This window comes from Bombus impatiens, unplaced genomic scaffold (assembly GCF_000188095.3).
Source record: "Bombus impatiens unplaced genomic scaffold, BIMP_2.2 scf_0389, whole genome shotgun sequence".
Taxonomy (NCBI): Eukaryota; Metazoa; Arthropoda; class Insecta; order Hymenoptera; family Apidae; genus Bombus; species Bombus impatiens.
The window spans coordinates 1,024,761-1,044,598 of NT_176808.1; the positions used below are offsets into that span (position 1 = coordinate 1,024,761).

General features: G+C 30.3%; 2 protein-coding genes across 3 annotated transcripts; one reads left to right on the forward strand and one right to left on the reverse strand.

Moving 5' to 3' along the window:
* Positions 1-174: 174 nt before the first annotated feature.
* On the reverse strand, positions 175-14,309 carry LOC100744900 (eIF-2-alpha kinase activator GCN1). The gene is made up of 13 exons (XM_012386445.3): positions 14,166-14,309; positions 13,984-14,086; positions 13,098-13,293; positions 12,649-12,988; positions 8,727-12,534; positions 7,162-8,647; positions 6,431-7,067; positions 5,996-6,340; positions 5,689-5,882; positions 5,392-5,603; positions 4,727-4,980; positions 4,422-4,643; positions 175-4,328 (listed from the first exon to the last, which is right to left on the reverse strand). Exons 1-13 carry the CDS (start codon positions 14,178-14,180, stop codon positions 4,200-4,202), a joined length of 7,941 nt encoding a protein of 2,646 aa, XP_012241868.1. The 5' UTR covers positions 14,181-14,309; the 3' UTR covers positions 175-4,199.
* An 842-nt stretch (positions 14,310-15,151) lies between these two features.
* Positions 15,152-19,395, forward strand: LOC100744732 (inhibitor of nuclear factor kappa-B kinase subunit beta). 2 transcript variants are annotated; one of them, XM_024368050.2, is made up of 13 exons: positions 15,152-15,371; positions 15,446-15,645; positions 15,726-15,884; positions 15,967-16,184; positions 16,253-16,357; positions 16,438-16,573; positions 16,662-16,850; positions 16,952-17,163; positions 17,287-17,571; positions 18,002-18,145; positions 18,221-18,541; positions 18,640-18,718; positions 18,889-19,395. In XM_024368050.2, exons 1-12 carry the CDS (start codon positions 15,263-15,265, stop codon positions 18,701-18,703), a joined length of 2,142 nt encoding a protein of 713 aa, XP_024223818.1. In that variant the 5' UTR covers positions 15,152-15,262; the 3' UTR covers positions 18,704-18,718; positions 18,889-19,395. The 2 variants fall into 2 exon arrangements, with proteins under 2 accessions (XP_024223818.1, XP_033176944.1); XM_033321053.1 differs by having other exon boundaries at positions 19,004-19,395.
* The last annotated feature ends 443 nt before the right edge of the window (positions 19,396-19,838 follow it).

The window sequence follows — 19,838 nt, forward strand, 5'->3', positions numbered from 1 at the left end:
GCAACTTTGAACATTGTGCAAATTTTTGTAACGCTTGCAAAAACGTATTGACGTTTTACAAATTAAATTTATTTTTATTTAAGAAACACTGTTGCTATATAGCAACAATATATATATATATTTTTTTCGGTATATGAAAAAAAGAAAGAAAAAGAGAGCAATTGGAACAAAACATACAACGTTACAGTACTTTATTAATAGTAAACATCTATGTTGGTATATTTCACATTGCGCGTACAGTTCCTAGAGCAATGGTATCTTTACATTGAAGCGTATGAATATTTTAATGATGCAGACAGGGCAGATCCAATGCTTTCTTCGACTACTGCCGAAGCTGTGGAAAATTTTCCGGATGGAATTAATTCTGTGACGATAGGCGAAAAAGTCAGCTACTTACTGAAACTTGACGAAATCTTTTCGTCACCCGATCGTACGATTAATATATCAAGAAGAAATGCAAATAATTTATGTAGCAGTGGGTATAGCACATTTTATAAAAATTATCGTACATGCTTCGTTTGCGTTAAGAACGTTATTCGTATTACAGCTAACGGATTGTTGGTCTTTACACAAATAGGGACTAGAAAAATGATAGAAATTATGATGCTAATATGTCCTGGAATAAAAGATGCAAGTAGTGGTGTAATTATAAACATGGATTATAAGGTATATTATCGTAATTCAAATTTTGATATATTTGATACAAATGAAATTCAATAAACCTTTTTAAAGATAATCTGTTGATAGAACGATCTGGTTGTTATTTGATTATACTTGATTTGCTTCGGTGTCTCTTCCATTTTTAACATCATAATATTTAAACGACGTTGCTATGCTATTATATTACTATTATCAGATTTTGACGCACCGGTTTACATATATAAACACAAATTCTTAGTGAAACGCGTTATATGAAACAAATGAAAGATATGGCAGCAGTCAGGTCGTCTCTATACATAATTACTTGCGATTAGTCTTGTATGTTGCTCGCACGTAAAATTGCATAATGTCGATAACTACTAATATCGCTCGACATAGATAACTTTATTAATGGTTATGATTGTTATCACTATTATTATTATGCAATTTTTATTTTATTCGTACTACGTGATACGTATTAAAAAGATTATAAAACTGAAATTGAAAGTAGGTAAATTAACAAACAATATGAACAGTAATATAAAATGCAAATTATGTCAGACTGGGTTTCATCGATTATTTAAGTATCAAGTATATAATTATAGAATTATCATCGATTATATATATAAAAAGCATAAAACATTATAAGTAGCATAGATTGAAATGCGTTTATTACATCAATATATATGAATATCATAAAGCAATATTGAATATCATATTTAATTTAATTTAACATGTGACTAATATTTTAATCAATGGTTATTTACAGATATTACAAAAATTGCATCTTCCCTAACTTAATTATCTCTCGCTTAAATGCATAATATATTTTACAGACACATCGTATACGGTATTTTTTTTTATGGCATAATTTACAGTATAGAAATTTAATGTTACAGCTGACATTTCTCGAATTTTATGAAATAATACTAGAGGCAGCAAAGGAGTTACTTTCTTTAAGAAAGAAGACTCTGAGAATGTTGCATACAAAGAACATCGAGGAGGAAACCCTATCGTTAAAAGCCAATAATTTACTAAAAAGAGACGGTTCTAGAATTAGCGAACTGTCTCCGATCAAGATTTCAAGAACAAAGAAAGAACCCTAATATAATTCGATAAAATAATAGTACAAAAATCTAATTTCACTTCTGTCGCGTGCAAATCTTATCCTATTTCTCATTTGTTTCACATTGATCGTTCAAAATCGTCAATATTATGTTAAATAAGATTGAACAGTTTCTACTGTATCTTACTTAGTTTTAGGAACATACTCATAGCATGGAAAATTACAATTAAAAATTAGGTTTTAAGAAATAATAGAATATTATATCGATTATTAAACTAGAATTTCATTGGCACGTCGGTACATTTTTAGATAACAAGAAGGCAAAGTATAGAAAAACATATCAGCATAATACTTTAGATATCAAAATCGATTAATATAATAATTTAGACATGATATTAATAAGAACGATCTATTATAGCCAATGTTCTTCCAGTTTTTAATGACAGCATAAATGAAGAAATATTGCTTTTTGAACGTATCGTTCTATTTGTATCACGTACATCTGTGCATACATAATTAACAATTGTAAAATCATTAATTGAGCACGATAAATAAATTTTTTCCATATAAGGTCATTTTGTTAATGTAAAAAAGCATACAATCTTTTGCAGCATAGTATCTCAATGAAATACTGCAAACAAAATATTCGAATGTTAAAAGAAATAAATAAAATCAATCGAACGAACGAGGGTTCTAGATATTAGGAAACACAGTATATGCGTAGATGCATTGGATGTCTGAAATAGAACAAAACAAACTTAAGTAATAAAAAATAATGAAATGAATGGCATTCGATTCGTCCAATCATGAAAATAATTAAACGCGCAAGTATGAAACACGCGAATACGTTCATCTTTGAAACAGGTACAGATAAAAGATTGTGATTCATGAAACATTATAGGATTGAAAAGAACAGAAGAGCAGTTGGCTTTTCTTGAAGCCACGGATGGAACGATTCAGTCTTGAGCGAGCAATAACGAAATTGTCGGTGTTATCGGAACAAGCGAATCCGTTATTACGCATTGTCGTATAATAATGTGATGGAACTCAATCGATTTTCTTCCTTCTATACATGTATATATAATCCAAATATGCTTTCATAAAAGTCCCAGGGCTCAGGAAGTTAGAGAAACGACAGTGTGCGATCAAGTCGCTGACTTACACTAATGTTTCCGTCTAAAATGCAATGTATACGCGTTACTTTTGATCCATTACGTTATCATTATCATATTTTCTTATCTTCGTCTTCCGTGATATTTACTCTAATAAGATATCTAATATATATTAAAATTTCATTAACATGTAAAATTTGATTCTTTCGGATATTTATTAAAATCCGTGCTACAAAAATACCGTCTAAAACTACACGTAAGCAATTTAACGGAGGAATTTTATTTCATTTTCTACCAAAGTAAAATATTCTAACACGCACAAATTGTAGATGAACGAAGGATGAACGTTTGATTTGATATTATAAAAATAAATGTTATACGAAGTCCCACATTTGTTCGCCATATTGTAACGTATCATAGGACGTATATACAGAATATGTATGTTCCCGAATTGTGGGTAATGTAATTAATGTAATCATAGACAAATCGAAAATTGTCGAAAATAGAATACATTAGAAGACGAAGACTTTCTACTGATAGATTTACAAGTATCGTGTCGTGTTACGGTACGGCTTAAGCCGGCTCAACAATTTCTATAAGTAATTCTAAAATATAGACTATATGCCGATTTATATAACTACAATACAGGACAGCAAAACACGCTTCTATGACAATAAAAGCGGGACACTGTTCAAATCCTCGATAGCAAGTAAACATTTTACTCGGTTTACCGACATTCAAATATTATATATATTCGTGGAAATATAAAATGGAAAAATTCGTGGAAAAAGAATGAAATAGCCATGCACTTCCGTTTAAAAACAATTTTTTAGCTTCTCGCACAAGTAAAATAATCTACTTTTAGTTATAACATTAACAGAACATAACAAAGTGTACAACATAACATAAATTAAGAAGGTAAAGCGTGAATCTACAACGCGATCAATATATAATTCGTATTTTAAATCATTTTCACTATTCTCCTGTTCAAATTCGATATATTTTATGTCACTTTCTATCGATTCATTTACAAATATGTATCCTGGAGACAAATACGATTCACTAATAATTAAAATATAAAGAAACGGATTAATAAATTGACAGTAGAAAACATTTTTCGTAGAAATATCTACAACATGTATGCGAATCGCTCGGTAAACAGGACACCTTAATTTAAGTAACTTGAATACCATCGAGTGACTGTTACGTTTTACTTTGTTTAATTGATTATCGAGATACAATATGGAACGAACTAACGTCTTTATAATGTAACTAGTACACGAACAGTAAATCATTTTATAAAAATCATTGGAGTAATTATTAATAATACGACTATAAAAATGGATGTAGAGCGCAATGAGCCCCGGAACATACAATATCTCTCACGTGAGTAATGTATCGTCCAATTCTTCTATTTTGCCTTCAGGCTGCGATAAAACTTTGCGCAACACTTTGCTGACTACATCTGACAATGATTCCCTTGCACCGGCATCCAAAAAGGCCATGCAACGCTGAAAAAATCAATTTACAAAATTATAAGTAATATATAAATACCCGAGATTTTCACTTCATAACTTTATACTATAAAGTTGATAGAAATATACCTGATGTTCTTCTTCCCCTTGCCTCAATCTAAGTACTGCTATAAGAGCAAGTTCACTGTTGGCTTTCACGTAACCATTTTTCTCTTTTGTTCCATTTACCAACATAGGTAAAAGCGATTTAAGTAATTCTGGTGACATCTTCTCAGGTGGTATGTTACGAGCCAAATGAATGCATACCTTAGCTAATAATTGTTTTACGTCGTTACTATTGTTATTCATTGACTAAAAGATAAATTACACAATAAATTATTTATATATAAAATTACAAACATAAATTTACATATAATTTGTTGAAATATTCTTACTCGCACGAAAGGAGATAAAATTTGTTGAGGTATAGGTTGTCGTTCGTTCATAAGATATTGAAACAGATAACCACAAGCTCGTACACCGTTCATGACTATTTGAACTCGATCTGCACTTAAATACGAAAGTATTACTGCACAAACACGATCTTTCTCTTTACTGTTGTAGATAGTTGTTGGAGATTCCTTTAATGCAACAAATAATGCTGCAGAACGTCCGTGTCTAAGCATCCAATCGACACTGGTATCACTACCTAAAATTAATTGAATAACTCAAATATTATATGTATTTTATAAAAAAAATCTATGAAATGATAAACTACAACTTGAAGTGTGCGACAACCAGATGTTCGGTTCGAGCCGAGTCAGGTTCCGAAAACATCTCGGAACTCGAGAATGTTGGAATCCCCGAGAATTTCGACAAGACAAACGACGTTTCAGGAAGAGTTTGATAAAACTGGTTTAGAACCTGACCCGAGATCCCGAGAAAAATTTTCGTATTCCCGCATACTTCTAACTGTAATTAACGCTAATTATGTATAATATTGTATGTAATTTTCTATCGTCTTGAACAAAAGGATATTTCACATTTAAAATATTTATTTTCAATTGTAATTAAATATTCTAGAAATTCCATCATAATTCCAAATATAAAATAAACTTACATAACAGATCTTCGTTAAGAGCAATATTGAGTTGGTCTAGACTAAGCCATCGTATCAACGCCCCAAAACAACCGGCTACGGCGTTCCTTGTAACATCTTCTGGATGTCCAAGCATACTACTTAAAGTAACAAACACTTGTTTCTTCATTGGTTCTGTCATTTTGTCACCAGCAGGCGTAAGCACACCTCTTAAAGCTTGTAACATTGTTTCTCTAAATATAATGAATATGTATTGGTAAACCTCAATGATGCAAATATATAAATAATTTATGAAATATATTCAATCCTTTAGTTTACCTAATAGCTGGATCATCTCCAGTTTTAATGCCAGTATGAAGTTCTGTGAACAATGGGTCAACACGAGTATGAATTACAATGAGATTACTTAAAGCATAAGCAGCTTTTAATCTCACTTGTCTATTACTGTCATTCAATGCTCTCAAGAAAGTGGTTTGTAATTGTGGTAAAAATTGCTTTAACATTACTCCAACCTAATCAAAGCATTTTAGGTATTATTTACTTTTGCGTTATCTTATTATATCTTTATAGTATATCTTTATCTTAATATTGCTCATACATTATAGCTATTATTAGATTACCCTACCTTGCCGAGCAAGATTGCAAGTGTTTCTAAAACTGCTGCTTTAACACTCCAATTAAAGCGATCGCCGAGAATACGAATTAATGGCCCTGTAATATGTACAACACTTGGTTGTAACGCTGAGGCGCTAGTTAATTTTATAACTTCTCCAAGTCCTTGAGCTGCTTGTTCTTTTGCTTCTGGTAAACCATTTAATATAGCTTCTCTGAATATCGGAAGAATGGGAGTAATTCCTTTCGGCAAACAAAATCCTGGCAATAATTCTTGTCCCTTTAAATCAGACACTGCAAACCGAACAGCTTGTCTAATATCTTGCACATGAGCAATTTGTTGATCAGATGCCAAAGTCTAAAAATAGAATTTAATATATTAATTTCAATAACATTAATTGAAAATTATATTTAAATAAAAAATTTTATTACCATAACGTAGCCTTACCTTAGTAACTGCTGTAAGAGCTTCCCAACTCATCTGTAGTACATCCTTATCACTGTCTGTAAATAAGTGAATGAGACCTCGTAATAATTGTGGAACATATTGACTATAATCTGCACGTGTATCACGACAAAAGGCACATAACAAGGTTGCAGCGCTTCGTCGTCTAGATGGATCATCCGCTCTTGTAGCTTCCATGAGCTGATCCATGACTGTTCTAATACCAACTTCATCGGTAACAGATAGGATCACTGCTTGGCAATATTCTAATTCTTGAACTTCATTCGGTGTGCCCTGAGCACTAGAGAGAGCAGTTAATAGCGCTGGTAGAATTTTGTGAAGAAACCTTGTTAATGCTTCGCCTGCTACGCTAGCCAAGATTGATAACGCTTTTGTATTGACAGGGGGAGTTGTCAATTGAGGTACTAAATATGGTAAAACAACACGAGATTTGATTGCCATTACTTGGCGTAAACCATCTAAGGTATTCTCTGCTTCTGCTGGATCCGGTGAATTTAATTGCGTTAACATTGCTGGTAATATATCATCTAATGCTCTAACTCCTACAGTTGAATGCAAACCGTCAAAGGTTTTTGCTGCTGCCTGTCGAACTTCTGGTAATGGATCACACAATGCTTTCCTACAATATAAAAATAATAGTCTTTCTAATTATCTGATCATTATTTCAAAATTTTTCAATAACATTCTTTACATATAAATATAAATATTTTTACCTCACTGTTGGAACTAAACTGACTACAAAGGTTATCACCATGTCTTTATTTGTACTTGTCATAATTTCTGATAATCCAATGCATACACCTTGACGTTGATCAGCCTGATCACTTTGTAAACCTTTCTCTAAAATAGGTATGATTTCTGGTAACACCCTTTCACCTAATTTTCTAACTAGATCTCCTAAAGTCCTCGCTGCCACCTGTCTTTTATCATTACTTGTACTAGCTAGACAGCCAAGTAATAAAGTAAACAATGTCGGTAATATTTCCCTTAAAGTTCTCGGTGTATTCGTTACAACAACTTTCCATACATGAAGAGCAGCTTGGCGTACCATCAATGCAACATCCGATCTACCCATGTATAATCCCGCTAAAACACGATTTCGCCTTTCAGCACCAAGTGCGTTAATAATGGCATAATGTGACTGTTCAGTTCCAAAATTATCATCTTCGCTTGCTGTTTCTGTTGACATCTTCCCCGAAACTCCAGAAATTCGATATAACAAATCACCAAGTAATTGAACCGATGAGTATCTAATACGCCAATTATCATCAAAGAGACTCTTTTCCAATTCTGGTAATAACAACATAATAGCAGAATCAGCATAAAGATTAACGATACGTTGGCCCGCTCTAAGTGCTGTTTCACGAACGTATTCATTCTCATCAGCTAAAGCTTTCAAAATAGGATTAATAATTTGTCCAATATAGGGTGTAAATTCTGTAGTAAATGCACTTGGCATATAAATAAACATCATAATATAACCATCCTTAACATGTGGAGCTATGTCGGTTCTTTCGGCAGTACTAATAATTTCAGGCATAAGTTTGTGAAGTTTTTCAACACCTAATCCCCTCACAACTTCTGAAAGGCCTTGTGCAGCACCTGATCGATCAACGCTACTTGTTTCAGATGTAAGCGTTTGCATTAACCAAGGAAGTAAATCTTCAAAGCTAGATTCACCCATTCCTCGTACCATAGCACCTAATGCTCTTGCAGATACACTTCGTACTTCTGGTACAGGATCTAATAAACTCGTTTTTAAGCCAGGGATGATTGTTGGCAAATATGGAGTTAAATCTTTTTGATCGGTTAAAGAATACATATTTCCAATAATTTGGGCAGCCATTTTTCTTGTTTCTGTTGAACGATCCAAAAATGCTCGTTGTACTACAGGCATAATAAGAGCTAATGATGGAGCATCGATAAAATGTACGAACTGAGTATCTAAAAGAGTTTGAAGACAAGTAGCTGTTTTATGAGAAGGATCTTGTAAGGCTTTCAATAAAACTGGTACAATAGCTTGAATCTCTGGATTACGAATTACACTTCCAATAACTTTAAGAGCTTCTGCACCAGCCTCTTGAACTTTTGTATGTGAATCACTAAGTACTTCGATTAGCTTTGGAACTATACTTGGCAAACAACTACTAAGCTGTTTTGGTGCACAATACGCCATTGCACCTAATAACTCAACAGATCCTTAAAAACGCAAACAAAATTATGTAATATCTAGAACATGATTATTAATTTAAATAACATTAATATTTAAATTATTTACCAGTTTTAGTCCTCCAAGAATCTTCTTCTAATGCTGCTAATAAACTAGGTAAAACAAGCTTTACCCCATGTGCAGATAATTTACTCATAACTACACGAGCTGTATCATCGGTAGCAGCTCTGACATATTGACTTGAATCTCCAAAGCACAGCAACAAATGTGGTAATACGTGAACGATGTATGGTTCAAATAACCTACCAAGCATTGTACATAACATTTCGAAAGCAAATAACGCTCCTTCCCGATGCCTATAGTTTTTCTTATCCTGAATGGCATTAGTTAATGTGGTCATAATATCAAGTTGTTTTAATGCTAGTATCCCCATACCCTTGATTATACCTGCTAAACCGTAAGCCGCACCTTTACGTTCCCCATATTTGTCTGATTTTAACAATTGGTCCATTAATTTGTCCACAATCTTTGGTGCATCTTCCTTAATAGAAGGTACAAGATGTGGTAAACAATTGGCTACTGCTTCCTGCACTTGTTGCGATGGTGTGGAAAGAGCCGCGATTAAACGCATAACTATTGGTTTAATACGTGAATCATCTTTGTCCAAGTGTCTTGCTAGTGACCCCATAAGAATAACTACAGATTGTTTGATTGAATCGAAACTGCCAATTTTTGGTGCTTTATCCATAAAGTCTTCAAAAACCGGTAATAAAGAAGTTATATTTGCTTTTCCATGAAGATCAACAACAGCTACAGCAGCAGTTAACATTTCTGTTCGAACAGTTTGATTTCTATCTCCTAAACCAGTAGAGACGAAAAATTGCACAAGTTTAAGTACTGTATCAGCACTGAGAAGAGCTGCCATTTGAGCCAATGCAAGTGCTACACCTCGTCTTGGACCCCAAGTATCAATCGGCTGTTCAACCACGCGTCCAAAATCATTCAATTTTGGTGGAATCATGGCTAACTTTTCTTGATACAGCTGTAGTAATTTGTCCAAAATTTCTGGTACTAGGTGGGGAACATCAGTTAAACACTGCGCCAAAGCACAAGCAGCTGCTTGCTGTATAGGTTCTACAGGATGTGTAATGTCTTGGATCAGTTCATCAGAAAGTATTTCTGTATGCATTACTAAATCTGCAGCATTCCATAACTCATTAGCAAGAATTTTATTCTCATCGCAAACATCGAACTTAGCAATCCATATTTTCCTAACAAGATGAGATAGTTGGTCAGCATCCTCTTTCTGAGATGGAAAAGCTTGTTTCACGACTGTTAATGCTCTTAATGCTGCATCTCTTATTGTAGATAAAGAATTTTGTAATGCACCAATTAAAGAATCTATATCTTCACTAGTTGCTATTGCAGTACCTGGTTGACCGCTACCGGATTGAGCGACATCTAGCAATGTTGCAACTGCATGTGATTGTACTCTTCCGCTTGTGATTTCCATTAATTCTATTAATAGATCAAACATATGTTTACGCGGAAGCAATTGGGGATGTCTCATATCTTTAAAATCAGAACTTCCTCTTTGTTTAGCATGTTCTTGTATTATCTGTAATCCTTGAACAATCATATTATCGTCCTTATAAGATAATAAGGTCTTTTTTATAAATGGAAAGACATAGCAAAAGGTCGGAGCTGTAAACAACTTCTTTTGTTTTATTGTTGTTGTGTGTAAAAGATTTAAAGTTCTCTTTACCGCTGTATCAAGATTTTCCTCTTCCCAAGCTTGATTCAGATCACATTGTGGTTGTAATTGTCGTAACGTAACATGTGCTACTAAATCACTAAGAACTGGATTATTTATTTTCACAATCCTCTTTAATCGGATATAAAGATCACACATTGCAGGAGCAGCTAATGGTGATCTTAAGTTTTTCAAAATCGGAAGTAGAAAATCTTTTAAATAAAAAGACAATTCTTGTCCATTTCCATGCATAGAACATATAATTAGAGATACAGCATTATTTATTCTATGTTTCAGTTCTGTCAATCTTTTACGGATTGCATTTTCTTTTGCCATTTGTGCCTTAAGGATTTCTTCTTGTTTGGGTGTTAATTTAGGTTCCTTTATTTTTCCTTCTTTCTTTCGTTTTTCATATAATTCTCGCCTAAGTTGCAATTCTTCTTGCTGTTCTTTAAACGAATACACCTTACTCTCTCTTTTCATGTTCATTGAATTAAGAATATCATTTTCATCGCTTGTTGGTAATACGCTTTTGTCATATAATTCCCCCTCTGGAGTAAGATAAGTAAAGTATTCGTCTTTAGTGACTTTTAAGACCTCTGGATCATCAAGCTTATTTGTAATGTTTGACACTATTGCAGGTAGTATGATGTCTGGTATAATTGATATCACTTTTGTCAACGCATTTTCATAACTAGCAACAGGCTTATAATTTTGCACAAGTATTTTTTTAATTTCATGATTAAATGAACATAAAAAATTTTTTGGAACAAGATTAAAATTCTTTGCAACTTTGAACCATAAGTTTGGCATTGCTTTATAGATTGCAGGATGATGAGATGGTATTAATGCATCTCTTGTCATTTGCATAGCAGGTAATTCAAACAAAAAAGAACCTGAACAAATAGCAAGTAATCCATCTGCAAGACATCTGCCAGTTGTCTCGCAACTAGAAGAATCTTCTTTATTTTCTTTATCATGTTCAGACTTGATTTTTACATTTTCTAAGAATTTATTATATTCCATTAATAGTTCTTGTGCAGGATCATATGTACTCAAGCCAGTTAAAACTTTTTTAATTAATGGAAAACAACGTTTCCTTATTTTATATTTGGGGGCTGTTGCACATGCCACAATTGCTCTATGTACACCGTTTAGAGCTTTTTCATTTAATCTATCTCCGAATTCAGTAATTAGTCTTTCACAAAGCAGCATGAGGTGATATAATATATCATCTCCACAAGCTGACAAAAATTTTTCCGAAAAGAATATTTGCTCGTCAATAGCATTCCATAATACAGTTTGTTTGTCATTCTCCACTTGATTAGCAAGAACAAATTTCAGTAACAAATAAGAAGCCACTAAACCCTCTGTAACTGCAGCTGGCTGTGCAGATTGTTGCATAGCTCTTATTATTGCTTGTACAAGTAATGGAGTTATTGCTGCAGAATAAGAAGCTACTGGAGTAGAAAAGAAGAGTTTAATATAAGCAGTACGCACTGCCGCAGTTGAAGTTTTAGCATTCATGCCCTTTTTAAATGCATCTATTACACATTTTGGAACATTATTTGTAAATTTATTGGACCACAAGGCCATCATTTCAAGAGCATAAATTAAAGTTTTCTCATGAACCTCAGTTTCAAGAACTTTGATAAAATGTTCACAAGCTGTTTCAGCTAATTTTTCAACGCTACTTCCTGAAGCTGCATTGTAACTAAGATTGCCAGCACCTTGTAAGACGGAAATTTTATGAGTTGCAACTGTAAGTTTTCCTTCTGATCCATGAAATACAGCAAATACGGATGACAATAAATTTTCCAAAGCAATATTATCTGAACATTGAAGAGCAAGTCTACGACAAGCTCCTACAGCTTCATCTCTAACTAAATCTTCCTTTGAATGCAAATTGGCAAATAATCCTTTACTTATATCTTGACTATACTGACTTAAATCGAGACTTAAACCACTTAGAATATATCCAACCGATTCAATGATAATTTCTGGATTTCTTAACATAGCTTTTTGCAAAGCCGGTAATAGTTGACTTTTAAACTCGTCATGAGATATTCTACGGAGAAGAGGTATAGCATTATGAACAACATATAGATCTGGTTTTTTCTTACAACTAATAGTTAGTTTTATGAAAGCATCTATGGTGTTTGTCTGAAAAGAAAAACAAATATTTATTTGATAATATTTACTACAAAGAATAAAAGATATTACTGATATAAAAACAGATTTTTCAACACAAAAATATATTATCAAATATAAATTTACCTTCAGTTTCACCACTAATTCACTTTTCTTTGCATTAACTAAATACTTAGTGAGTAAACTAGCAAGAACAATTACACCGTTTCCAACTTCCAATTTTGTTAGTGTCTCTAAATACACAATATCAATATCTTTAACACTCAACCATTGATGCGCTAATAAAACATATACTTTCTGCGTCAATTTTTTATCCATGGATGCCAAAGCTGCTGCACTCAAATTTGCTTGTGCTTCAATGAGTTTTGGTAATTCCGGATTGATGTCTGAATTGCTTTTGTTTCCGTGTAGAACAATTAATGTTGACCACTTTAATGCAAGATACGCCGTTAAAGCTGTATTCAGACTACAAAATAACATTTTGTTAGTAACTTATGAACATTAATACATAGTTCAAAATATAAATCTTTTTTTTAAATATATGCATTTGGAGAACTATGTATGTAATTACGTACGTAGGAACTACATTTTTATGCCATGTAGCTTGTTCTATGACAACATTTGTCATATGCTTTATTGAAGGTGCTGGTTGCTTTCTCAACAATTCTTCAATTAAATTTTTCACGTAAGATTGGGAAGTAGTATCCTTATATCGATGTAAAGTAAGAGATACGGTTTTGCAAATTCCATTAACAATTTTCTCATTGATGCCTATAAATATAGAAATTTAATAAATGTTATATATTGACATATTATGAATATTCCTTCAACCATTTGTAATATGAATTTATACAACTACTTATAAGCAGAATTTTATTTTATACATTTTCCTCTTATATAAATTATAAAAATAAATATCTTACACATAATTATAATGTAATAGTATACATATATTTTGCATCGTTTTATAATATAAAAATTAAAATAATGTAATTATTTATTTATTTTTATAGTGAGATTAATAAAGGATAATTTTATACTTATTTTATACAACATAACATTATATATAAAAATATATAATACTAGATACATATGACTGAGATACATTAATTACTATATATAATTTTACATATCTCATGTAATTGAATAAATATTAAATCTACATCAACATATTAATATTTAGGATGTATATTGAAAGTAGGAAAAAATCGAAAGATTAAGAATTATAAATGCGAATTATATATATATTGTAAATATTATAATAAAAAAAAATAAGTAGTAATATACATTCAGTCTTGTATATTATTTAAATTCTAATATTCAATATTATCTTTCTCTCTATATTAATTTCAAAATATATTTATAGGATACAATATAATTTCCTTTCTCTATGAACAGATATTTTCGATTTAAAAAGTTATACATTTTTATCAAAAGTTTATTCGCATTTTCGTTTCTTACCAGGATTTGACAATACATTGACGACATTTTGTAGAATCTCTCGCCGCTCGTTTTTACTGGCGGTTTGAACTCGGTTTGGCAAATCTTTTAATGCTTTCGTTAACTGTAACAAAATCAAATTTAAGTAGTTATTAATTACAAGACAATAATACAGTTTCTGAACTTCCACGTGACAGACTCACCTCGACATCCGCCATATTTCTTCAAAAACCGGACTGCCCAAAGCGCCACCCTCCATTGGATTAAACAGCATCCAAAATAAATTGTATACATACGTACTATTGAAAATTGTTATCCTTTTGAATTATATATCTCATTCAATTAAATATATATTTCAGATATATGTACATTTCAAATACATATTTCGTTTTAAAAAATTGTCAGTACATCGCGGAAAAAAATTTGTTTTCACAATTTTGTGTAAATGTGTGTGTGCGCGCACGCGCGCGCGCGCCTGTGAATGTTAATCCTATATTTTATCAAAATTGGTTCATATTATTTAAATAGTATGTTTTCATAAGTTAAAGTTTTTTATTTTGTATATAACAAAGTAGGATCCATACACTTTAAAATTTGGGAAAGTGCAAGGTATAGCACCCACTACACCTACATATTTCAGGTACTTGCATAAGCAAATATAACTGTGTGTGTGTGTGTGTGTGTGTTTGTAAACAAGCTTGTTGTTTAATATCAAATTTTAAGATATCCTAAAAGGATATAATACTTATTAGCATTATATTGCTTTTAAATATCGGTAATATTAAACGTTAAACAGTATTGTACAGACGCATGCTTACTAATTAATCAATGACAACAATTAAGTTGTTAATAACATCTATGAAGCATTAATAATTGTTTAATTGAATTTGTTAAAATTTGATCAAAGTATACTATTATCAGGGAGGAAATCTATTACTATCATATTAGAATTTGAATTTTCATGTAAATTATTATAAAATTTCGTCTATTTTCTAATAGTATAACGTATGGCGATAATTGATAAGATAATACATAATTGCTGTTTTATAGAATTTGTAACGCAAAGTTTTATGTTGGCAGTATGACATTAACCTGTCATATATGTCGGATGTTTAAAAAATTAATATATTATAAATATGATCGTTGTATAGCCGTGATAATTGGTAACAATTATACAACTGATGTATGTATATGCCCAAAGGGAAAAAGAGCTAGCAGTATTTTTTTATATTTTAATCTGAATCTTTTCAAAAAATTTCAATATCTATAATTTAAATAATGTTTAGGCAAAGCATTTAATATGACTGCTACACCAGCATTTATTGAAGGTTGGAGCCTAGACAAAGTTTTAGGTTCTGGAGGATTTGGTATCGTCGAACTTTGGATACATAAAAGTGGTAAAAAGCTTGGTATGTTTTTTTATTCTTTAACAAAGAAAATAAACCAATAAGATTTAATATTTAATATTTTATGAAAACTCTAGCAATTAAAATATGCAAACGGGAGGTTGCACAATTAAAAGAAGCACAACGAAAAAGATGGATTAATGAGGTACAGATAATGAAACGTTTAAAGCATCCAAATATTGTTAAAGGGTTAAATTTACCATTTAAACATCCTGACGATAAAGTAGATTTACCTTTATTATGTATGGAATTTTGTAGGAAAGGCGATCTGAGAAAGGTAAATATCAATATATAACTTATCTCTCAATCAATGAAACGATAGTTATATTTATATTAGCAATGTTTGTTAAATTGCAGGTTCTAAGGAAAGTGGAAAATTGTTGTGGTGTTAGTGAAAAAGAAGCAATTAGTGTAATGAAAGATATTTCTTCTGCGATTGAATACTTACATTCCAATAACATTACTCATCGTGATCTGAAACCTGAAAATATAGTTTTACAAGATGAATGTGACATCGTAAGCAATATTGTATTAAATGTAGATTTTATTCAATATATTACAAATGATATTAATAACATATACATAAAATATATTTTAGATTTCATATAAATTAATAGATTTAGGATACGCAAAAGAACTTGGAGAGGATAGTACATCTGGATCTTTAGTAGGTACATTAAATTATATAGCTCCAGAACTATTATGGAAACAAACATATAGTTGTTCTGTAGACTATTGGAGTTTAGGCATTCTTTTTTATGAACTTGTTACTGGAACAAGACCATTTTTACCTAAAATGCAACATACTATGTCATGGTATGCTATATAATTATGAAAAGTTTATAACAAAAATTTAAACATTGGTTAACTTATATATTTTTTAGGATGCAACATATTAGAAATAAAAGATATGATGATATCTGTGCTTTCAAATCAAAAGGGAAGGTAGTTTTTGGTCAAGATATTACTGGCCCTACAAACTTATCAAAGTAACAACTATAACATTGTTTGATAAAATGAAAAATAATAAAATATTAATTTTATTTAAACTGGTTATATTTTTTATTAGAAATCTTCGAAATAAATTAATAGAATGGTTTAAGGTTGTGTTACAATGGGATCCAAAGAAAAGAGGGAAACAATATGAAAGTGGAATATCGAAGCTTGTGGTATTTGAATTACTGCATTCTATTTTATCAAAACAGGTATTTTAATGTAACATTTTTCATATATTGGTATTTGAAAAATTTACATAATTATTTAAAATATAAATAACATTTTAACTTTTTTCAGATAGTTCATGTGTTTGTTGCATCGATGTATAAAATTAATACATATGAAATAGATAGCACTACTAAGGTTACAGATTTACAATATATGATTGAAAAGGATATTGATATACCAATAAACCAACAAACTTTAACAGATTATTTTGGTAAAATTCTTATTGAAAATCAAACACCACTTTTATCACAAATTCAGGTATGATGATATAATGCTTTGTATTTTTTTATGTTAGTATGCAATATATAAATTTATTTTATATAGTATTATTTTGATTTAAACTATCAATTTCCCTATAGAATACAGATTTATTTGTCTTTAAAAATGAGAGTCCTTTAATAGAGACCATCCCTATACCAGCAATCCCTATGGAAATTCGAAATATGATAGAATTGCCAAAAGGTCTGTTGGATTTTGAAACATTACAAGATTATTACAGAGTAACAATATTTTTTATCAGGCAACAAATAAATTTGTTTCAATTGTATATTTTTGCCTTAACTATAAAATTGTAAGTATTTTATATATACTTTTATATATTAGTTTGTAATCTATCCGCAGATTCATCTATGAAATTAGTAGTGGTTTATTATAGAATTTTACTTATATACATATATACTGTATAATATTTCAGAGATTTGGTAATCGAAAAACTTGATACATTTAATAAAAATATGACAAATACATTAACAAATATAAATAATCTTCTAAGTGAACTATCTATAGTTCGTATTAAATGGGAAGGAGGAACAATAAATAAGAAGAAATTGACAGCTTTGGAAATGAATTGTAAAAAAGTTGCTAAACTTGTTAAGGCTGCTAATCAAATAAAATTAAAATTTAATCCATTGATAGTAGAAAGCAGTAGATTAAGCAATGAAGTAAAATCTATTGATTGTATTAAAGATATGTTTGAAATGTGAGTAAAGGACAATGTTAAAAATGAATTTTGATACTAATTGAGAAAAATTCTTTTATAGTACGATTGTGCGCTAAAGGGTAAGAAGTGTAGTAGTAGTTATTTTTCCGACAAACATTGGAAATGTTATAATAAATGCGGTTAAATACAAGGATACATATATGACTGTGATTATAATTTATTTAACAGCAACTTATTGATCTCACTTTCATAATAATAAATAAATCATCATCAATAATTCATTGGCAACAAGCAATTCTTTTGTAATACATTACTAATACTCTGAACGATCAAAGACAAATAATTGTTTATTTTATAGATGATAAAACTTTTTGAACAAAATTTTTTCTTTCCGATTTGTATCAAAATCCACCGCCTATTTTTAATATTGTCCTTTACTTTTTTACTATCATATTTGAATTTTAAACAGATATAATAAAATCGAAAAAATCTATGAATTGCATAAAGATGAATATTCTCATAAATATGCAAGACCAACAGAAATAGCAAAATTAATTTTTGAATTCTTGAAAGTACAAGGAGTAGAGTTTCACAATATTTCTGAAATTATAAAGTATGTATATGGCCAATGAATATATTGTATATTAAACTATAATTGATGTATCTTACATTGATATAATATTTTCAGACAAATGGCGAAATTGGAATCAGAACTCCGAACATTGGAAATGATTTTTGACTCAGTTATTGCTATGAAGACAGTGTACTGTGAAGAACTTCAAAATATAACACAACATCTCACTTCCAATGTGTTCGATATTTCTAATAAAGAATATTTAAGTCTATCTACCTCTACAAATAAAGCTACAAACGTTTTATTACACGATAGTACGGAAATATCAAATGAATTTGATAGTAATCAATTTCTAAATATATCTAGTATGAAACATAAGGAAAAGCTAAACACAGAAAATGATGTAATATATGATAACTTAGTAATACGTTACACGTATGTTTCATATTATGAATTACTATCTAAGAAATAAGTACATATATAAGTGTATATAAAATGAAAGTATAAAATATTTTTATCTTTTATTTCGCCAGGTTAGATAATCTTTTGATAGAAATGCAAAAAAGATACGTGGAACTGCTTAGCTTGGAATCATAAACACAAATATAGAATGTATGTATTACATTGTATTCGATTTTCAAAACTTTATTTTTCTATCTCTCAGCAATATTTCATTATTTTTAGATTAAAGATATTTCTCTTTGTCAAATTTAATATTAATTTATAAGACAATAATTCTATAAAATATATCTTTTAGGAACTTATTTAATTATTTATTGCAGTATATTGTAGTGATCTTGATGTTCTTGGAATATAATGTCGCACGCCCCATTTAATATTACCATTTTCGTCTGTTTTGATATATGTATAAATGGGACCATTTGTTATATTTTTCAGTCTCATTTTCCATCCAACATTATTTGATGATGTTAAATGATCTGTAAAAGATTATGTATGAAAGGTGTTGAAGATATTCTACTAGGGGAATACCAAAATTTTATTTTATGTGCTGATCTAAAATTAACTATGAAGACACAAAAAGTATGATAGTAATATATAAGCATGTACACATGTATATGTGCGGTGAAATTAAATAGTTCAGCATCAAGATAAGAATACATGATAATGAAGCTTTTCTATAAAGTGCCTATGATGTGCAAAATTATTTGATCTTTTCAAGATGTCTTACAGCTGTTCTTACATATTGTACATTTTATGTGAAATCTGCACTATACGTTTATGGTTAGTGTATTATGTACATTAATGATTAATATATATTATATGTACGTACGTGTATATATCCTTGCTTTATATATTTTAAGTAATGTTGTAAAATTACTTTAGAGATAGAATTTATAAATATTATTTATAATTTGGTTTTATAAATGTGTTTTAAATGTTATTTAACGTACCTATTTTAAAAATTACACACAGGATCAAGTATATAAAAATAGTTTTTAATATCTGTAACAGAATTAATCCTTTATATATATATATATGCCATGATTATTTGTAATTAAACTATACTCACAATCCAGATGTTTAAAATTTTAACATCCATTGTAATCAACACAACAGTAAGATACTGAGTATTTTATAACAAAACAGTACCAGCAGCTCTTATACTTTAAACTTAACAAAAACTTACACGGTTGAATGAATAAGTAAGAGATATGTTTTTATCACACTTTCACTTGTAGAGAAATTAGTATTTTAAATTTTTATTAATTCA

Bases quoted from the DNA above. Each gene is read 5' to 3' on its own strand.
- LOC100744900 (XM_012386445.3), bottom strand. The intron at 12,989-13,097 runs GTACGTAATTAC...GTTATTTTGTAG, and splicing joins CATAAAAATGTAGTTCCTAC to TCTGAATACAGCTTTAACGG. The intron at 5,604-5,688 runs GTAAACTAAAGG...CATTATATTTAG, and splicing joins GGAGATGATCCAGCTATTAG to AGAAACAATGTTACAAGCTT.
- LOC100744732 (XM_024368050.2), top strand. From the start codon at position 15,263: ATGACTGCTACACCAGCATTTATTGAAGGTTGGAGCCTAGACAAAGTT. The intron at 16,185-16,252 runs GTATGCTATATA...TATATTTTTTAG, and splicing joins ATGCAACATACTATGTCATG to GATGCAACATATTAGAAATA. The intron at 17,572-18,001 runs GTGAGTAAAGGA...AATTTTAAACAG, and splicing joins ATTAAAGATATGTTTGAAAT to ATATAATAAAATCGAAAAAA.